Source organism: Lates calcarifer, linkage group LG12, assembly GCF_001640805.2.
Source record: "Lates calcarifer isolate ASB-BC8 linkage group LG12, TLL_Latcal_v3, whole genome shotgun sequence".
NCBI lineage: Eukaryota > Metazoa > Chordata > Actinopteri > Centropomidae > Lates > Lates calcarifer.
In genome coordinates, this window is record NC_066844.1 from 25430140 (window position 1) to 25450030 (window position 19891).

At 40.4% G+C, this 19891-nt stretch overlaps 1 protein-coding gene across 2 annotated transcripts in view; it reads right to left on the reverse strand.

The window, feature by feature from the left end:
• atg7 (ATG7 autophagy related 7 homolog (S. cerevisiae)) overlaps nucleotides 1-19891 on the reverse strand; it is a 49638-nt gene extending 29747 nt beyond the window's left edge. The window contains exons 1-16 of one of the 2 annotated variants that reach the window (XM_018686875.2): nucleotides 19399-19891; nucleotides 18496-18702; nucleotides 18278-18332; nucleotides 17601-17718; nucleotides 17409-17486; nucleotides 17205-17321; nucleotides 15929-16075; nucleotides 15513-15601; nucleotides 12902-13023; nucleotides 11744-11834; nucleotides 11512-11656; nucleotides 9863-10021; nucleotides 6232-6426; nucleotides 4883-5131; nucleotides 4039-4154; nucleotides 2364-2439 (exon numbers count right to left, since the gene is read on the reverse strand). In XM_018686875.2, coding sequence (XP_018542391.1) covers nucleotides 2364-2439; nucleotides 4039-4154; nucleotides 4883-5131; nucleotides 6232-6426; nucleotides 9863-10021; nucleotides 11512-11656; nucleotides 11744-11834; nucleotides 12902-13023; nucleotides 15513-15601; nucleotides 15929-16075; nucleotides 17205-17321; nucleotides 17409-17486; nucleotides 17601-17718; nucleotides 18278-18332; nucleotides 18496-18667 — 1929 coding nt within the window. In that variant the 5' untranslated portion in view covers nucleotides 18668-18702; nucleotides 19399-19891. Of the gene's footprint in view, nucleotides 1-2363; nucleotides 2440-4038; nucleotides 4155-4882; nucleotides 5132-6231; nucleotides 6427-9862; nucleotides 10022-11511; nucleotides 11657-11743; nucleotides 11835-12901; nucleotides 13024-15512; nucleotides 15602-15928; nucleotides 16076-17204; nucleotides 17322-17408; nucleotides 17487-17600; nucleotides 17719-18277; nucleotides 18333-18495; nucleotides 18703-19290 lie in introns of both variants that reach the window. The other variant, XM_018686876.2, reaches the window with a different exon arrangement.

The following is a 19891-nucleotide window of genomic DNA, read 5'->3' on the forward strand; positions in this document are numbered from 1 at the left end:
AACGTGAAAGTGGAAACATTCACGAGAGAAAAATGGGTCACGGTTCTCAGTAAAAGCTAAACCTCATTCTCTCAGTTCCATCACTTAAATAAAAAAAAATAAGATGTAGTTTCTATAAATCACCACAGGTTGTCACTGTGGCACCACAGAAAACACGGCCTCCAGCTTCAAACTGCTCAGCTGGTGTGTGATGTGTAACCTGGTGGATTACTGGTGGAACAGGCGTCCAAGCCATAATATATACAAACACCTGACATACACACACACATATATTCACACTCTCATGCATATTATTTACTCTGCATTTCTCTGGTCATCATTATCTCGTTCCCTCGCCTTCATTCTCTCTCCTCCTATATGAACACAAACACGTAAAGCATCCCATTTGCATGCCATTTTTCTCTGCATTATTTGGCTGAAATACCATGAGCAGCAGAGGTGTCAAGCAAATGGCAAAAATTCAGATTCTCAGGGTGATGAATACTGATGATGATGCAAATGGAGGTGGTGAGATATTTAAGTATGAGACAGCAGTCAGGAAGCGAGAGGACACAGTTTGAATAGCTGCTGCCTTCCGCTGTTACTGTTTAGTTTTCAATAGGACTGTCCTTCAGGTCTCAGGTCAACTCAGAAACTTTTTGTAGATTTTCTTTAGATTCACGGCCGTTCGGAAATTCACTGGGAAAACTATCGAGTCACCTCTCTGACCTCATACTGAATATTCACTTCCAATCAAATAAAACTGCCAATAAGTTTATAAATACAGTGTCGTTTATAGAAGGACCCACAAAACTGCCTGTGGCCTTCATCATTCCTTTAAACACACAAATAGAGTTAAGGACACACTGTAAGAAAATGACACACATCCAAGCACAACAAGCAGACACAACAAACACAAATGCATCTTCATAGTTCTGGGAGTATTAGCTACAGCAACAAACTCACTGATATCACTACACATTGTGTTTGTATATTAAGCTCTAATTCTTGTCTGACCAAGACTGTGGTGCTCCTCGACCTATTAGACTAAATTCATTTTGCTGTCCACAACAGTGCTACTTCAGATCTAGTTATGGTCTGTTATGATGAGCCACAGGGCTTTATCCTTGGCCCATCTCTACTCTCGAGCATCCTGATTCATAAAAGACAGAATGGGATTCATTCCAATAGATAATGCACAAAGACGTGAATATCTGCAGCCAAAGTTTGCATATCACAAAACATCTTCCTCTCACAGTTAATGGGATTCTTATTCTTGGCACAAACGTCTGTCCTCTCTTAATTATGAAGGCCTGAGTCTTTTCAGTTGGAATCTTGAGTTGTTCCTAATGCATTTCATTTTAGACAAATGAATCAGATCTTAGCCAATTTCATTTGTTGACACCGTCAGAAACATGTTGATTCTACATTAACAGCGGTGCTGCACTGAGACATGGTTCTAATATTTTGCTACTCCACATCTTCAAAGGAGAAAAATTCAATATTAATATTACTAAATATTACGTGAAGCACCACTACCAAGTACAGCTTCAAACATACCAGTGAACTGAGTTGCCACACAAACAACTGAGGTAGAAGTCTCTACAAAAATATGACATTTTAAGTAAGACAGTGTTGCAGCATTACCTTACACAGATGTCTTTCTCTGTGTGTTGGGTGTGCGTAATAACAGAGTAACAGAACCTGGCCTTTTCACTTGCAGAACAGAACTAAAATAGACTTTAACCCAGTCTTTATGTGCAATCATCTCTCTTCTACAGTTCATTATTGCTGTTCCCTGCTCTGTTCATGGTGAAATGTATATATACTGTGTAATGGATATAACATGGATGGTTTGGCAAATTCAGGATGTAAATTTTTGATTGTTCTAAAAAAAAAAAAACAAAACCAAGTAGCAATGTTTCCTCCAGAACTCTTTCAGTATCCATCAGAGATGCTTGGTTAACGTAGAAAATTGGCATCTACTCTTTTTCTTGTGGGCCATGAAATCATGAGCCACTGAAATGACGCCATCGCACTTTGCAGTAATTTATCAATGCAACGGCATGTATTTTTTTGTTTAAATGAACTTTTATTATTAGTTAAATCGCACATTTTATTGTTTTTGTTTGTAGCTACTGTTCTATGTGGCCACTGTTTTCTCATTTTTGTTCTCTCCAGAGAAAACTGCTTTCATTTCTATAGCAACCCCGTCAGTAGGAGAAATATAATAAAGAGGCTGTTTCAGTGTTTTAGACTGAGAATCACACAAAGATATGAGTTAACGGCCAACACAGGCATCTATCGCGGGGGGGGCCAGCAGGAGGGGGGTGAGTGGGTGGTCTCAGTATAAACACGTGGATGCTTGAGTGAGTGTTTCTGACCTGATGTGGCACCAGACCCAGAGACGTGGGAGGTTCATTCATTCGGTCGTCACTGCTGCTGGCCACTGCATAGCCTCTGAATGGAGAGAGAGAGAGAGAGAGAGAGAAAATGATTGTGCTATCATTTGCCTTTTCACACATGATAGCACTCTAACCATTTGGAAAAAAAAGAGCCCTCCCTAAAGACACAATGTATTGTCAAAAAACCTGTGTTGGGAACTAAGAGGTCCAGTTCCTTTCAACACTTAAAAAGTTTTCGGTGAGATCTAAAAGCTTCAGCTTACCAGTCAATCTAACCAGGTTTAAAAGATTTGACTCTCTCTGGATAACAATAACAACAGTATCACGTCTCACACTGAGCTGAGAGCGGTTTTGCAAAGTAAGAAATGTCTGTCAAACTGCCGCAACATTAATCCCTATGTGACAATTTTCTAAAGCCCATGGTTGTAACCAAGTAAGATTCCATGTGAAAGCCAGTGTAAGGGCATTGGAAAGGGATAGAGAAGAGAAGAGAGATGGCAGACAGGAGTAAACACAGCTATGAAGTGAAAACAAGGACGCAGAGAGGGCAGATGGAAGAGAAGGAGATCTTGTAGAGAAAGGAGCCACACAACGACAGAGGTACAGAGAGTACATGAAAACTCTCCTTCCCTCCTTCTCTCCTTTGCTTTCTAAGCTTTTTATCCAGGATAGGCAGAGCAGCTCTGTAACGGCTTATAACATCTCAGAACACTGAGAGAAAATGGCTGTCTTATCAGGCTCAGCAAGCATCCACTTTAGTATGACTTTCACCGAAACAGGCACACACAATTACACTTCCACAAAGACACACTCGTGCACATGAACACACACTTAATAGGCATGAAAACATCCCCATCAGTGTGTTTGGGGGAAAAAAAAAAAGAACACTCTTAAGAGTCGAAAATATCGAGCGGGCGCAGATTGCCAAGAGAACTTCAAGGCTGACTAGATCACAGTGTTAGAGCTTTCGAAGCATGAAAGTAAGAGAAGGACCAGAAATCATGACAAAGCTCCTGCAGTAAACACAAAGTTTTTGGGCTTCGAGTAAATTCAGGGACACCACCTGTGGTGCAGTAAGACCTCAGCTGCAGTGCTGCGCCATCAAAAAGCAAAAGTAAGCTAGAAAAGCTTACTTTAAGTTTAGGAGCCACAACCTCAAAGGCACAATCTGCTTTGGTTTTAAGCCTGGAGTGAGGTACCAGCATAAATCTGTGGATGCCTGGATGTTAGACGTGTCCTGGTGATCAGGGCTGCTCACTACAGCAGGTGAGTGACTGACCTTGCAGAGCCTGGGTCAAAATGTCCCAAATATCCAAAATTTCTATTCTGTCTGCACCGTCCTGAGAGGTGTACATCTCAGGCTGCAGCAGGAGAATGGACTTGTTGTCCTGTGCAGGTAAACATCAGGACAAGTAATTCCATGCAATATCTGTTTAAACCAGACTGAGGCTCGCTGTAACTATGGACCTGTCAGCTGAGACATAAACAGGAGAACCTTCAATTAAAGTGCACATTTGCATTTTTTAATCAAGCAAAAAGGGCACGATTAATTATGTTTTTGTGGAACATAACATTTTTACTGTAAGACAGCACATCTTTCAACTGTGATTCCTAATAACTGACCTACATAACCTTTCTAAGTCTAATGACTTACCCTTCACTGTGCTGCAGAATGGACACCATCATCTCAACAGCCAGGGCTCCGGCGATCATGGCAAGGCCTGGTCTACTGACTGTGCACTGCTGATCCAGAGTCCGATCCCTGGTAGACTGTTGACCAAAAAAAGAAAGAAAGAAAGACATTAGCAGCTTAAATTTACATTATCATCTTGTTTGACTGATCAGTGGCAGGTGATATGTGTTTGAACATCTGTTGCACCATTTTGCATCAATTGTATCATTGACATTACTTGACATTATTTTCTATTCAATCATTTCCTCATTCACCAGACTCCAATCCACAACTAACATTTAGGATTTGAAGAGAGGCTGAGCCTTGAATTCAAATGTTAATATTTCTATAAACCGTGACAACAGGCCAGACCCATATGGCCTTTAGAGCAGGAGTCAGAGCTGAATGCCGCAGTTTCTAATAACTCGGCTGTGGATTCTCAATAGCGCGTGAATGGGCTTTCATTAATTACTCACATCAAAAGGTCACGGGGGAGAAAAAGACCAAAAAGAGAAACAAAAGAGTGTCAGAGGTACAAAAAATGGACACAGGCAGGGTGGTGGGTGGTGAGAAAATGTGTTTCTCAAAAGCAGAAAGGTTGTGTCAGGCACCTCCACCCCCATTCATATCCCCTTTAAACCCAGGATTTTAAAATGATTCGAGCTCTCCAGGTTATGACAAAACTTACAGGAGCTTTAAAAATGAGAAAATATCTTTGAGAATTCGACCTGAACTGTGGTTGTCATTGTGTTTCCATAGTTTTCAGTTGTTTGTTTCAAAGACATGAAAATAGTGAACAGGTTGAGCGTATGTATTGATGTCTTACATCTCCTGGTGCCACAACATCATTGCAAAAGTAGCAGCCCAGCTTGTGCCCCGGGATGTTGGAGAACAGAGAGGATCCTGGGAGGGAGGGTGCGGAGCCGGCCGGCGTGGAGGATGAAGAAGAGGCGGAGGAACAGGAAGGGGAAGAGTCTGCAGCCCCTACAGATGAATTCTGACCGACGGGGGGTTTCTTCAGGCCGTGGCGCATCACGACAAACGTGTCGAAGCCCAGCGCAGCATTCACCACCAGCTGGAGAGCATGAGACAGCGATTATGGTAAGTCATGGTGCTAAACAGTAAGTACAAAGCAGTGGCAATCAAAGATCTTCAACAGTTTTGGCCCCAGTTTTTCTCCTAAACACACTCACAGCACATTTCAACCAAATCAAATTAAACTAAATGTTTTGCGTTTTGCTTGTTTTACACAAACAATGAGTGAGTTGAAACATGAAAAGGCTCTTTAAACTGTTGAAAGCCTCTAGACTTTCAGAAAAGCAATGGAAATAATTTGTGAAGCCAATTTGTGTCTGAAACAGCCTCGCGGCCAAAACGAAACCTAATCAGCTGCCCAAAAACACTTAACTGTATATAGCGTTATAAGAGCTGCATCGGTGAAATGACTGGAGGCATTACAAGTTCCTGACACAACGTCTAATAAATCCAAATTGCCTGGCAACTAATATAATTCCAGGGGATAAACAGAAAGTTTAGCCAGTGTTTAACAGCAATTTCAATTTCCTGGAAGAGAAATCAAACAGCTTCCAAATTTCAAGTTCCACCTAAAAGTCAAACAAGAATAATGTTACAAAGTCTAAATGTCTCCTGCCATAGTGCTGCACCGTGACTCCAGGTCTGTTGGATCCTAACTCATCTGTTGAAAGGTTCAGCCTTGATTTTTCTTTTTTATTTACCGTAGTGCTGCTATAAAAACTCTGCATCATGAATAAAACATGGTTTTGTTTATACTTGTGACCACAAAGTAACATTACAGATAAAACAAGGACATAACTGTCACACTACTCTCATAGAGATGTTTTCCATCACAGCAGGCAAAAAGCTCTAAAAACCAAACAGCAGAAATATCTTAGATAGAAATATCTGCTATCTTCCTGGGGTATTGACGTCTGGAGGCCTGGTAGAGATAAGTTGGTAGAGACAGAAGACTCTAAAATAAAGAGTGTCAGTTATGAGCTTACATTTGTCAAGTGGCCTGAAACACGACTCTGGATGAATATTAATTCAGAATATCAACTGAAATAATATGTAACAGCAGATATGAAACAATGTGTGCATTAATTTATTCATTTCGACTCATGTGGCCACGTGATGTGAAGTGATGTTCCTTCCCACCTTCCTTTTGCTGGCAGCGATCACCGTGGGCAGCCAGCGGCTCTCCCTCGTATCCATGAGTAAGAAAACCACATCGTGTTCTGAAATGAGTTTCTCCAGCTGCTCGACGTCCCTCTGGGCCTGTGAGAGAGTGGCCTGGGAGAAATTCACTGGGTGACCAGGCATGGGGATGCTCATATTGTAACCCTCAGAATTCTGAAAGAGAATGGAAAATAAGGTGGAGAAATGAACGATGATGTTTGCTCTTGTGCATTTGTAAACATGAAAATTTACACACATAAAGAACATTCTATTTCAACGTGACTGAAGGATTTCAAATTAATATCATAATTTCTACATGTCCAAACTGAAAGGCTGGGGTATGCTGGGAATGTCTCCTCATCGCCTGTCGGTGGCACAAGTGCTGCTGCTATTACTCTTCCCTAAATGCAACACTGTTTGAATCAGGCCCTTCAGTAGAATATTTCAGAATATTCTATATATCCATAACTTGACACTGGTTTCTGCAATGAAAAATGCAGAAAATGCTTCTTTTCAATACATTTCGAGAACTTCAAAATCTGTCCAGCTCCTGTATGAGAGGCCAGAAGCTGAAATCTTAACAAAACGTGGGCCAAATATGTCCTCTTGGCATGCTCACCGCTGGCTGTCTGACATACTAGTCTAGACAAATAAGTGAGAGCATAGTAGATGCAGTCACCAAACATTGCCTCAGTGTACTGTGTAATCACATCATTGCCACAGCTGACTTGAAGCCAGTGTGGATCCGGCTCTCCTGTATAAGTCGATAGTAGAGTATGAAAAGGAAACCTTAAACCAGCACCTCTAATTCCATGAGGGAAAAAATAAATCTTAAAAAAGTATGGCGAGGTAAAATGAAATGGGGAAAGCAGGGCCTCTGTGGATTCAATAACTTAAAGTCTTTTATTGTCCACTGCCAAACTTGTATTACTGTGACTATCTCCGGTGTTGCAGGCTCGACGGGCAGGAAAATGGAAATGTCAAGAGTAATTTCATAGTCAAGAGAAGGATGGAAAAGGGCAAAGATGAGGTGTGAGATCTTAACAAGAAGAAATGCCACTTTTACTGAATCAGTGGATCTTTTGACTTCACTCTCCACATTTCAAGAGTGGGAGCTGTTAACCAAGTCTTGAATTTACATTTCACTATGACGTAAGTGTTGCTAAGCATTCAGGGGGTGATTTCAGGCTGCGGAGATAGTAATCATATTCCAATTTCCACAATAAACATACTCAACAAGTGGCCGAGAAAGACAGAAGGAAATTCAGATTGTGGAAAAATCCTTTCCTGAAAAGATAAACAGCATTTCATGACAATCCAACAATGCCACTGTTGATATCTTCAACCAGCTCTGACCTGACTGTTGACAAAATTTAAAGAGAGAAAAAAAGAAATCGGTGCCTACACTACAAACTGCCCTGTAAATGTCACTTGACAGTATTTGTCCACAGACAAAATGTTAAATCTGCCTCTGACATTTTCAGCGTATTGACCCCGTTTGAACCAGGTCCTCACAGTTCAATTCATGCATTTTTGTGCTTTCGGTTCGCAATATTCAAATCTCCCTTTGTGTTTCACACTGGCACCTGATGCCCCTGTGTTTGTAGAAAAACAAGAAAAAGGGAGGGAGAAGCAGGCACACACACACACACACACACACCCACACTGATAAAAATAGGAGGGCAGGTATGGATGCAGCTGTATAGGAGGTAGACAAACAGTGTCTAGACACATCATGACAGCTCAGAGCCATCCATCAAGTGCTAAACCTCTGTTCTTTACTTTCTATTTTATTCCCCCAGAACAACAAGACTCAGAGAAACAGAGACCTGAGAGAGGCTCAGGTATCGAGTTGATAACATGACAATTATCTGTGTGTATGTGTGTGTCTCTGTGCATCCTGGTCCACTGTATCTCATTTAAGGAACAACTTATTACCAAGTCATGACTGCGAGCCGTACGGGGTCAGTAAAACGAGGCTTCAATCTTACCGAGTTCGAGGCAAATTACATCACAGCTTAACCAGTCAGGCGCTGAGTGATTCAGACTGTGAGATCGAGCGGATGACGAGACAGGCGAGCTGAGGAAAGAGTTCTGTGATGCAGCTCTTAGTCACTTTAAGTTAAAACTCGCAACTTGACTGGGAGCCCAGAGGGTGTAAACATTTCATTACTAAGACTGTGCTCTTCTTTCATGATACAGGTGATGCATTTTAAAAAGGGAATATCTGAAACCCAAAAATAAATCGAGGATTCACAAAGCTTCAACCTGATGCTTCAAAAGATTCACAGCATTAAAAACTGTGACTGTCATATGTAAAAACCCAAATCTTAACCAACGAGAGACCAGAACTGTCGAGTAAATGTGGCAAAGTAAAAAATACAACATTTAAATGTATCAGAAAATGGAAATACTCATGTAGAGTGTGAGAACCTCCAAACGTAGGTGTCAGACTCTGCGCTCTCACCTTTTCAGGCCTTTAAATGAGACAATCTGAGAGGGGAAAATGAGTTTCTGGGTGAACCGCTTCATGGAAGGGGCTGCAGAAAGGTTGGGAACCACTGAGCTGGAAGATGTAATAACTGCTAACCACATACAAGAGGCTGTAACATCATACAGCAGGGGTCAGCAGTTAGGTTCAACCATGAGCCAGGTTTTTAACAGTTCAACACAGGGCCAATATAAAAGGTGTGGTTGAGATACAGTCTTGAGTGATGTGAGTGGGTTTTTTTGTTTTTTTATTTTTGAGTAAGAATAAAAGATAAAAAAAGAGTGCCAGGAAAACAGACTAAAACATGCAGATGTTTGCTTTATGTTGTGCTAAAGGACACTTCTTCATTTACAGTTGAATGAAAGAACAGCACGCCACTTCTGTTCAGCTGCCACCTGTTTGTGTTTGAGATGCAAATCTTATTTTTGTTAGACTTTACAAGATCATATTAATTTACATGAGTGCTGTATTTACACTGCAAACTAAAGAGGGAAAACTTGGATTTACCAAGCAGATTATTGAGTTTTAACTTGTGTGACCTTCCTCATCCTACAGCGTTGCATGATGCTGGGAGGGCAAGCAGAAAGGAAATCATGAATCATCTCATCATGAAGCGCCTACAGCTTCTTTTAGAACTAAACAAGCATGCAGCAGCACACAGGTTCACATCATAAATATGCATTCACTCTATGCGTTTCCAAGTGGCTTAATAAGAGATGGGTGCCCTCTTTCATGCCAAAATAAAGCCCTGCAGTGAGTGTTTAGCTGCTTTTTATTTTAGCAATACTGGGAAATATATCTCCCAGAAAACCCACTTATTAATTAGTAAATAATGAAAGCACTTGCATTAATATGCAACTAACACGACTCTTCATTTTCTGCATGGTTTAGCCATCACATCTCAGACATGACCGGTCAAAGAGGAATATGATTATAAGCCTAGAATAAACAAAATATTCAGTTTATTATAATGTCGGTGTAGCTGTAAACATCTGCACTCAAACCACTGAATTTCATTTTAAGAACCAAAAAAAAAACTGTCTCAGCTGAGACTCGATTCTCACTTACAAGGTGATATATAACTACGATATTCCATATTATTATATTTATTTGACTCACCACGCCGGGAAAGATTTTGGTGAGTCGGTCGACAGCCGCCATGGCTTTGGACTTCCCTCCTCCGAGACAGTCCTCAAACTCGTAGAGCGGCTGTCGAACTGGGTTGGAGTACGAGATCTTGGCATTGTCTACAAATGTGATGTGTCTCACTCCCCATCCCTGTGGAACAAAGGAAAGAAAAACACAATTCCTACCTTTTAATCACATTATTTTGAAAAACTTAACCACCATTTCCCGACATGAACCTTGTCTTCTGCTGCGTTTTTACGGAGCCTCGGTGAAAATGAGTGGGAGGACGTGTGACAAGTGTGTTTTTCAAAATGAACAGTTTGTGCAGTTCACCCTTCATCTTGAAATAATGGATGCATCAGCGTGCAGGCGACACAACCTCAGGTTAGTCTGGCTGCTTTTCATTAACATCACCCTGTTCTGAGTCTATCCACACTACCAATTACATTACAATGGGATAGTTTTTCTGCAGCGCAGTCATTCAACTAAAGTTCTTCTTTTGTACAATGCAACAAAACATTAAAAACACATTTACTTAAATCGTTCTTTTTTACTTCAAAACAGTAAAGCAATGTACTCAATGTTCTACATTTTACTAGCAAATTAAATGAATGTTTGTCCATGTCTGAAGATGATTTACAACTGTACATCTGCTGTAAAACTGATCTGATCTGATGTTATTCCTATTTTTTTACCAGATTATCTTCATGGGAAATGTGTGGATCAAATAATGGGATCCTGAATTATGGTGTTATAAATCAAAATAAATGTTCACACCATGAGAAAACATCAGGTTAATAATCTGACACAGGTTACTGGAGAGTATTACATAACAACCGCCAAGGAGAGGATGAGGTTTATGGAAGTAAAGTCCGATACAAACTCTGGGAATATGATGTAAATAATAAGGCGAGAGAAGGTAAACTATTTACAGTATACAGCAAATTTCATGGTACACTTCTGTGCCTTGTTCAGCCTGTGAAAGTCAGGCAGGGCCTGGGGGTTGCCAGGGACGAGATAAGATTCTAATAAATCATTAGTAGTTTGGCTGCAGATCAGTTCGTCTGTCCCACCTGTCCTGACACGGTGCTGCTTATCAATGAGGTTAATCCTCTGAAATGTTTTGACTGTGTTTATTTCATTTCTATTTTTGATAAAGTGCCAGGTTGGACTGTTTCCTAGGTAAATTCTGTTTCCTTCAAGAGTACAGTTTTGATTTTAACTTTTGATTTAGCTCTTAAATTTGCTTCACTTTGTTGGTTCAGCTTTAAAGAGTCTGGGGAAAATTAAAGTGTCATTCAGTGTTAAGTGTCTATTTAAATAGTGTCGAGTTCGCTCACAGGCAGGAGACACTGGAGCAGGACAGACTATTTCTGCAGTGCAAACATCCTTGTTTCAAAAATACCAATCTTCTGTAACAATATCTGACACTTTGAGTAATTCATGGATTCTCATGAATATTCTGTCTCAGCTCTGTCCGAGGAACACTGCTGTTACACCATAGACAAATATCATTATAACAGTGCTCCATAGCAACATAAGTGGTCAAAACCTTTACGTGGACTCCTCTGAACAATAAAAAATATTTAAACAGTGCATCAAATTCCAGTGTACCCAGCTCTTTGTTTTTCCATCCTTACCATCAGAGTCCTGGCTACATTGCAGCCCAGAGTCCCAGCTCCCAGTAGCAGACACTTGGTATTGACCACCTTGTCCAGATCCAGGGAAGGAACCAGCCTCCATCTCATTAGCTTCAGGTTCAGGTCCACTGATGACTCTGCAAGCCTGGAGACAGACAATCAAGATAACTGAGGACCCACAGATCCTAACGCAGATCCTCTTATACTGCAACACAACCGTGTGTGTTCTTACCTTTTTGGGTCCATGCATTCACTGAGGTTGACCATCCTGGGTCCCATGGCCCCCTTAGGGTTCTTCTCCCACCCTACACTCTTAGGACATGCTGAGAAAAAAAACACATTAACAGCATAAAATAAGTGGTGAATTCAGTCTGATGGTGCTCGCAGCATTGAAAAATTAGATTTACTTTGGACAGTCCATCCTGTGAACAGTTTTAATTGGAACTACTTTGTCCTGAAGTAATAGTCCATCGATAACATGCCACACACAGTGAGTGTGTGAAAATATACAACTCGTCCTGTGACATTAACAAAACCACAGAGCAAAAATGAGAGAAAAGAATGAGAAAGATTTGAAGAATTACATTAAGTCATATGATCTGAAACTAAAGTTCTTGTGGTCAGTCATACAGGAGAATGTTAAGCAGAAGGATTGAAGGATGTATTTTAAGTTCTTCATTCTTTTTGTTCTTGTCCCAAAAATACACTCTGCAGCACCCAATTTAACTATTTAAACAGGCAGCATGAGCTTATCAGTACAATTTCATTTCCATTCTGGACAGAGATATGGATGTTTATCCAGGAAGTCAGACATGCATACATTTTCCTCCCTTTTTACCCAAAGTCTGTGTCATCTCGTCTTTAAGCAGAGCTGAGCCTGATGTATCTGAAAAGTTGGGCCAAGGTGGATTGGTTAATCTCTTTACAAAACAATACCAAATTTGTCCATGCAAAACCAAACAGAATAGCCAAATCAATTTTTGTTGCATGAATACATCGTCTCGTCTTCGAGCTAATTAAAAAACCCGCAATGTGCTGAGGAGGTAGACTGAGGTAAACAAAGACACCTCATCTGAACTCTCCAAAACCTTCAAAGATCACACAGCCACCTCCTTTTTCCCAGCCTGCTATTAACATTTAAATTACTTTCATTCCTTTCTCAACAGATAAAAGAATAATGGAGGAGCTGTGTGAGATTAGTGTGGCTTGGAAAGGAAGCAGACAGTCTCAGTGGAGAGTGAACTGAGGCTGAGGATTCATATCAGTTACAATACCAAATTCACACAAGTGCACACACAGTCAGATGAACAAGTGCAAATGCATGTACAGACAAAGACACAGGAGATGCCGCGACATGCAAGAATACAAGGTGTACAGGAGAGGAGCTTACCTGAGTCGTTGGAGAGTTCAGGTAGTCGGACCTGGAGGATGACACTGTGCTGAATGGAGCGGCTTCCCTGCAGAGTCCTGTCCCTGAAACACAGCACCTCCACCGTGTCCAGCTTTGAGCCCCTGACACAAACACAAATAAAGTCAACAATGAAAATAACACACGATGCCCAGATGCACCATGAAGATCATGTAACATCATGAAAATGTCACATAATAGTAAAATATAATGGAAATCGCTCTCTGTCCCTCAGTAGCACAATAAACCACAGACAGACAGATGAGCACTTGTAACAATATAATCAACACACATCAACATACCATCACATTTCCCCATATATGGAACTAAATGATTGGGGCAGATTACACAGTCAAACACCCAGAGAAACAACTGAACAAGCGAGACATCACGGCTACGCTGTAATTCTATCTTCACCCACCTAAGCCAGTATCAACAGTTTATGTTTATCACTAATAGAAAGTGTAGTCAAGCACAAGATTGATGAGGTTTGTATTGGATAAAAACTGCCTCTGACTGCAGGGCATGAAGGCTAAACTCTCTCAAGGTACTTGCTGCTGATAAGCCACCGGTATCGCGGAGCGCTATTGCTGAACCGGCCTCAGTGGGAGTTCCCTGTTTAAATAATTATGCAACAAAAATCTTTTTAAAACAGCAGCACAAGCGCCAGGACAAACTGAGCTCTCTGGGGAAAAAGTGAGACAGAGAGTGGCTGATTACGGGACTGTGTGTATCCAGTGTTTCCAAGCTGGTTGTTTCACCTAACTGACAGTAACATGCAACAACAAATACAGTGATAACTTTAGACATTCTTGGATGATGATGCAGTATAACGACGATGATGTAATGATGTTTTCATTAATTTGAGTCGGTATCAAGATCAACTTGGAGAGACTGCTGTCATAGCTGCTTATCATCATTAAGTCTAGTGTTATTTTTAGTCCAAATCATGTTACTGTTCTCTGGTAAATCAGTCTGATCTCCCTCCAAGCTGCATTACCACACTACAATGACCTCAATTTCTCAGGTGGTAGAGCAGGTATCCATGCAAAAGCTGGCAACTAAGCATCCAGTGTTAATGCTCCTAAAGTACAGAGCAGCCTTCCTGCTGATGTGAGGTTTACACCTACACCCACTCTCTATTTCTCAAGCATAAACTAAAGACACTTTTGTTTAGATTAGCTTGTTCTTAATTTTCTCACCTGCCCTTGGTATGTGTGTTTATGTGTGTTGTCTCTATGTGTGCTGTTTTATCAGTCTGGAAAGCACTTTAAACGTCTCCTGTGTGAGAATGCCTTGTTTAAAAATAAGAATAAATTATCTTCGCTGGTAGTGCAGGAGACGTGCTAAATGTATCATAAACACAAAACGATTTTAGGTGCAGTGACTAAGTTTTTGCGTCAGCGGCTGACTGTATTCTTTAATTTACATTTTCCAAATACTGCATCAGTATTTTGAAGTTGTTTCCCATACACTGCAGGGGATAAACTCTCCAGCTGACATGGGATTAAAATGCCTGAATGACAACTACAGCACATGTCACTGTTCTTAATCTTTGTGTAAATATTTGAATATGCTTCAACAAAGATTCTTAGATTAAATGTTTAGCAATAAATCTGCTGTTTTGCACCAACTCCCCACTGGTGCTGAGATATTTCCTCTGTAAATATTGCAGTGAAATTTATCTCTCCACAAAACACATGCAAGCTTCTACGGTACCTCCAACATTTTTTCTGCAAGAACATGAAACCAGTCAACACCCAGGAATTTATAATCTGAAACATTATAAAATATTTCACTTGTGCCTCTGTACATGACGTCAGCACATTAGACCAAACTCATTTAATGCTGGAGTTTTACATAAATCACTCATATTTTACTGGTTAACAAACCAGCTGCTGTAGTTCACCCAGACTGAACAACTGCGTGGTCTGGTTCGCTAACATGACACGTAACTATTTGGAAGGTGGAGAAACGAAGTCTTGGTGGGTAGCAGTGAAGTCATCACACAGAAACAGCTGCAGACGAGAACGACTGGATCACAAAATAAACCATGGAAAGTCTGACTTTTGTTTAAAGACTGTGACGTGAGCAGTTTGTAGGTTATTGGGAAAAATAACCTTGTTTATCAGGAGCATGTACAGCTTTGTAGACAGTATTAACAGTAACAGTCATGTTGTGCAATTTGTTGATCCTTCAAGGAAAAAGTGTAATTAATCAAGTTTATGTTTCCCTCACTAAACTCTTACAACACCATGTTACTAAGCAGCAGGCCTTTTCAGTCTGAATGCAACAGAAAACCTTTTCATTTTAGATTTTTTTTACAATGCTATTCAAGCAATGTTATCAACTCTGGAAGTTGATATCAGCATCCATAATCACAGTGATGTTTGTGACCCGCTCCTTACACTTCAGAACCAGGAAATCAGTTAAGAAGGGATTTCCTTCCTTTCACTTTGTGGCTTTGTGCCTGAACAAAATAGCCGTTGTGAGCTAAAAAACATTCAGAGCTAAATTCATGACAAAAACTACAAGCCCCCTCCCACACACACACACACACACACACACACACACAGACAGAAGTATGGTTTACCATCGATTAGCTAAGAGGACCAGAAGATTTCTCAGAGGCCAGCCCGGATGTTGAGACAGAGTACACGGATCATAGACGCCCACAGTAACCTAGAAAAACCAAAGAAGGTGTGTTTACATTACCAAAGATGAGATGAGCCTCTAAAATTACAGTGATGGTCCAACTTCGCTCTAAAAATAAAGATGGTGATAACATATCCACATATGACAGAAAAGAACAGGTCTGAACAAATCTCTTTAAATATTTTTAGCTAAAACAGAGTCAGTTAACAGTTGTCAAACTCTCCGTCGATCATTTTAAATCATAGTCTGCTCTGGAATTTAAAAGATATAAATGGAAAAAACACGTACAAACTAAATAAGTTGGCAACTGTGTGATTTTGAGCAACATAAATAAAACAGTCTTGACTCGACCACCTTCTTAGTATCAGTGAAGAATGTATCCCAGTCTCCGAGTGGAGCCATCTGAACAGCCTTGTCTGTGTACTTCATTAGGAAGTAAGGAACGGCACTGGTTCCTCTTTTCATACACAGGCCGTCATAGGCCTCCTGCAAGGCTGCGATCTGAGACAGAAATAATGAGGCATCAGCAATATGTATAGAAACCTCTGTGCTGTTCATTAACACTGTGCACCACAGACACAGGCTTTTAAAGGACAATGTCTCATACCTATATATATTATCAGAGGATATTATGGCACCTGTTACACAGATAGATCTTGTTGTAAATTCAAATTTGTACAACATGGCCTGTTTACAGTGTGTATTTTACATTTTACATAAACATATCTATCTAGGTTAGAAAAGGAAAGTATGTTTATAGTCCTGCAATATTTCAAAAATACAGTCAAACATACAGGGCGACCTCAGACATCAACAGTATCTGTAGCACGCAGTAATTTGCTCTACCAAGGAATGAATCTACCAGTTAGTTTATAAAGATATAATCAGTTTAAAATCTTCATCATGAAAATTTGTTCTACTCTCTCCAAAAACAAGTCATTATTTCACAAACGTCAAGAATGAAAATGATATTTTTACATCAGTCTTTAAGATAAATGAACAAAACTGTTGAAGCTAGTTTTGGTACATACTGAGAACACTACAACTGTTCAGTGAAGTCCTGTTGTGATTGTGGCTTGGTCGAATCATTGAACTGACTGAACCTCAGTGGGTCAGAATGTCATCTTGAAGCTCATGAATCTCAGTTATGAAGTTACAGAACACTGATTATTTACATCCAGAGAAAGAGACAATAGAGAGGGAGAGGGGGGAAGAGAGGGGGGAGGAAAAAGCAATCTCTATGGTCTGCGACTGGCGTCACACTGTTCATGAGTCATTCTGATTCTGTCTTAATGAGGCTTTTTCTCTCCTTGGATTCACTTCATTATACTCTTTTATAACAGGTACAGTTTTAATCAGAGTATGAAATAATACTTTGAGGAGCTTTTCTGAGGAGAGAGGTTATGAGTGAAACTAAAAAGGAAATTGGAATAAGATCAGAATTTTAAAGCAAAACTATTAGAAAACAGCTATTTACTCTGATCATACAGCAGGTCAGTTACTTAAAGTTATGTCTAGAATTTGTGATCACATCTGCAAACTGACAGTTTAGAAAAGAGGAAGATCATTTAAAAGTGTTCTGTATAAAATATTAATTCCAGTTGTTGTATAATTATCTTTAAAAATGAACCTGTTTCGCAGAGAAAACTTGCTCAAGGACAGAAGGCTGCTGGACGATCTTTATCCCCTCGGGGAAGCAGAGCGCAGGGAAACAGAACCAGTAATAGAAATGGTACTTCTTCAGATCCTGAAAAAAAGGGATTAAAAACATGGTAAAGTCACACATCAAGTAACTGATACATGGAATAGCACATTTAGAATAAACTGAACGCACGGCAAAGGTCAGCAGAATGAATCTACAGAGGATGGACGGGTCCTTCAACGCAGCACCAGACTGTATGGCATCCCATATCTACAAAACAACAAGATGAACACTTATATTCATGCAAACATGTAATTTTCTATTTAACAACTTTTTTCACATCCACAGCCTGTGTGTGAAATATTCCCTCTGGATGTCTCTTACCTCCTTGGCCTCTTTCTCCAGCAGAGCCTTCTTATCCGTGGTCTTAAAGGCATCGAGTGTGTTGGTGTTGTACAGCGTTCCAACAGCTGGACAGCAGCGGGCTGGGGTCGGACCGTCACTGACAGAAAAAAAACATCACACACCTCTGTTAAACTGAATGAATGTCCTGTAAACGCTGCATTTTGTAAGCGTGAAAACACAGTTTCGTTGTTGCAGGCCTTCAAATGACGTGGTGTGAGAGCTGATACAAATTTAGCTCAGACCTAATCTGACCTGGAAGATAAACTGTACAGGGTTTTCACACATTCATTATTCTCTTAACAATGAAAACTTCACCCAGCTTTTCATATTGTTTAAAAGCTTAAAAAGGAAACTACTGTTAATACCAGCATATGGATGTCTCTACATGAGCTCCTATAAACAGCTTTGACAGTTGCTAGAGTAACGGTGGTGTCTTTTTATAAACACATGATTCGTGACATTAACATAAGACCACATGTGTATCTTTTTATCTCTAGCTCAGTTATTCTTGAATGTGAGTTTGATCATGACTTATGTATTAAAAATCTAATGTTTTGTCATTTAGATCATGAGTGAAAATAAAGGCCTTTTTACACTTCAGGTTCCAAACTTTATTTTTGTTTGCACACTGTTTATGTAGACAACATCATACTTACACATCAAATGCGCTGAACTCCAAAGTCAGGCGTGTGGGCAAACCAACTGGGTCACCTACAGGACAGAGATGTGAATTAAAAAGTTTGTCTCAGAGTTGTTATTTAAAACATACTGATCTAGATTGGCCTCTGCTGTGCAACCTGTTTTCATGTGTGTGACACTACATAATGAGCGTCAAAAAAACAGCAACTGAGGAGTCGTCATAACAGCGACCCACCATTGTAGTAGTATCCTTTGATGCATTTGGGGCTCTCGTCCAGCCTGTAGTCGTCGAGTTTCTTCTGAGTGAGCTGGTGCCAGAAACCTGCCTCCAGAGCGCTGCTGAAGGGAGCAAACTGCAGCTTGAGGTCTGCAGCGAAGGACGCCGCTCCAGTGGTGTCAGACGCCATCACAACTTTCACTAACAAGCTGCGAGTTTCACAAGCTGTGAAATCAAACAGCTGCAGGTTACAAAACACTTAATAACCTGCCATAACTTAGACGCACATGCAGTTTGAAGTGATTAACTGCTGAGCTCCTAATGGTGCTGTTTGATACTCAATCCAAAAATATTCCCTATTAATTTTCTAACAACTCACAAATTAATCAATCGACTAATTGTTTCAGCTCTCCACATTTCATTGTGCTACCTTGTGGCGAGTATTTGTCATTACCTGTGACATATTACTGAGTAAACTACAAATCAGTTCATCTCAGAGGTGAGAGGATGAATCATCCATTTACTATGTCAACATCTAACTCTGCTGATGGAAACATTTTGGTACATTTTTGTCCAAAATGAACTAAAAATACAAACTGAAACTAACCAGGTTTGTTTTATTTTGATGATTTGTTAGAGGAAAAAATGCAGCAGCAACACATTTAAACATTTAGGATCTTCACAGAAAGTTAGTGTTTGTTTAAATTTCATATTCACTGTGTCAGGAACTGAGCAGCAAGTTAACAGACACACATGAAAGCAGCAGCTTCATCTCCTCTTAACGCTTTTAAACACGATCAACATCAAACACACCACGATCAGACGGTTCACTGTGATTCCACCCGGAGGATCCAGGTTAAAAAAACCACACACGCGTTTCTTTATCAAATTTAACAAGCTGAGGTCTGTCACCAGACTTACCAGAAATCCTCACTTCCTGGTGAGGTCGATCATGTGACGAGCCGGGGGAACTTGTCAACACAGCGGTGCAGTGTGGGTAAGTAGCACGTCAAGTTAGCCTCAGTTAGCTGCCGCTAAGATCTGTGTGTGTGTGTGTGTTTTATGGTGCGAGCATCATCGAGTAAAATATAAAGAACCAAAATATGAATAAAAACACGCAAACGATCAAGCACGAGAAAACCGACAGGAACCTGTATGCGCCGCTTCTTTTCATGTCGGACTGATCAGATGTGAACCAGGACGTTAGCTGCAGCAAACTAACGTCTGTCCGCTTCACTGTAATATCCGGTTTAAACAGGTGAAATCACAGGCTAAACATAACCGTATTAAAACAGGTGAACGTCTCCAGCTCCACCGGGAATGTAAGAAAGTAGCTACGAGCTTATTTTCACCGGATTAGACACCGGAGAGGCAGAAATTAGCTCCATCTGGACACCGGGCTGTGTAACACTGA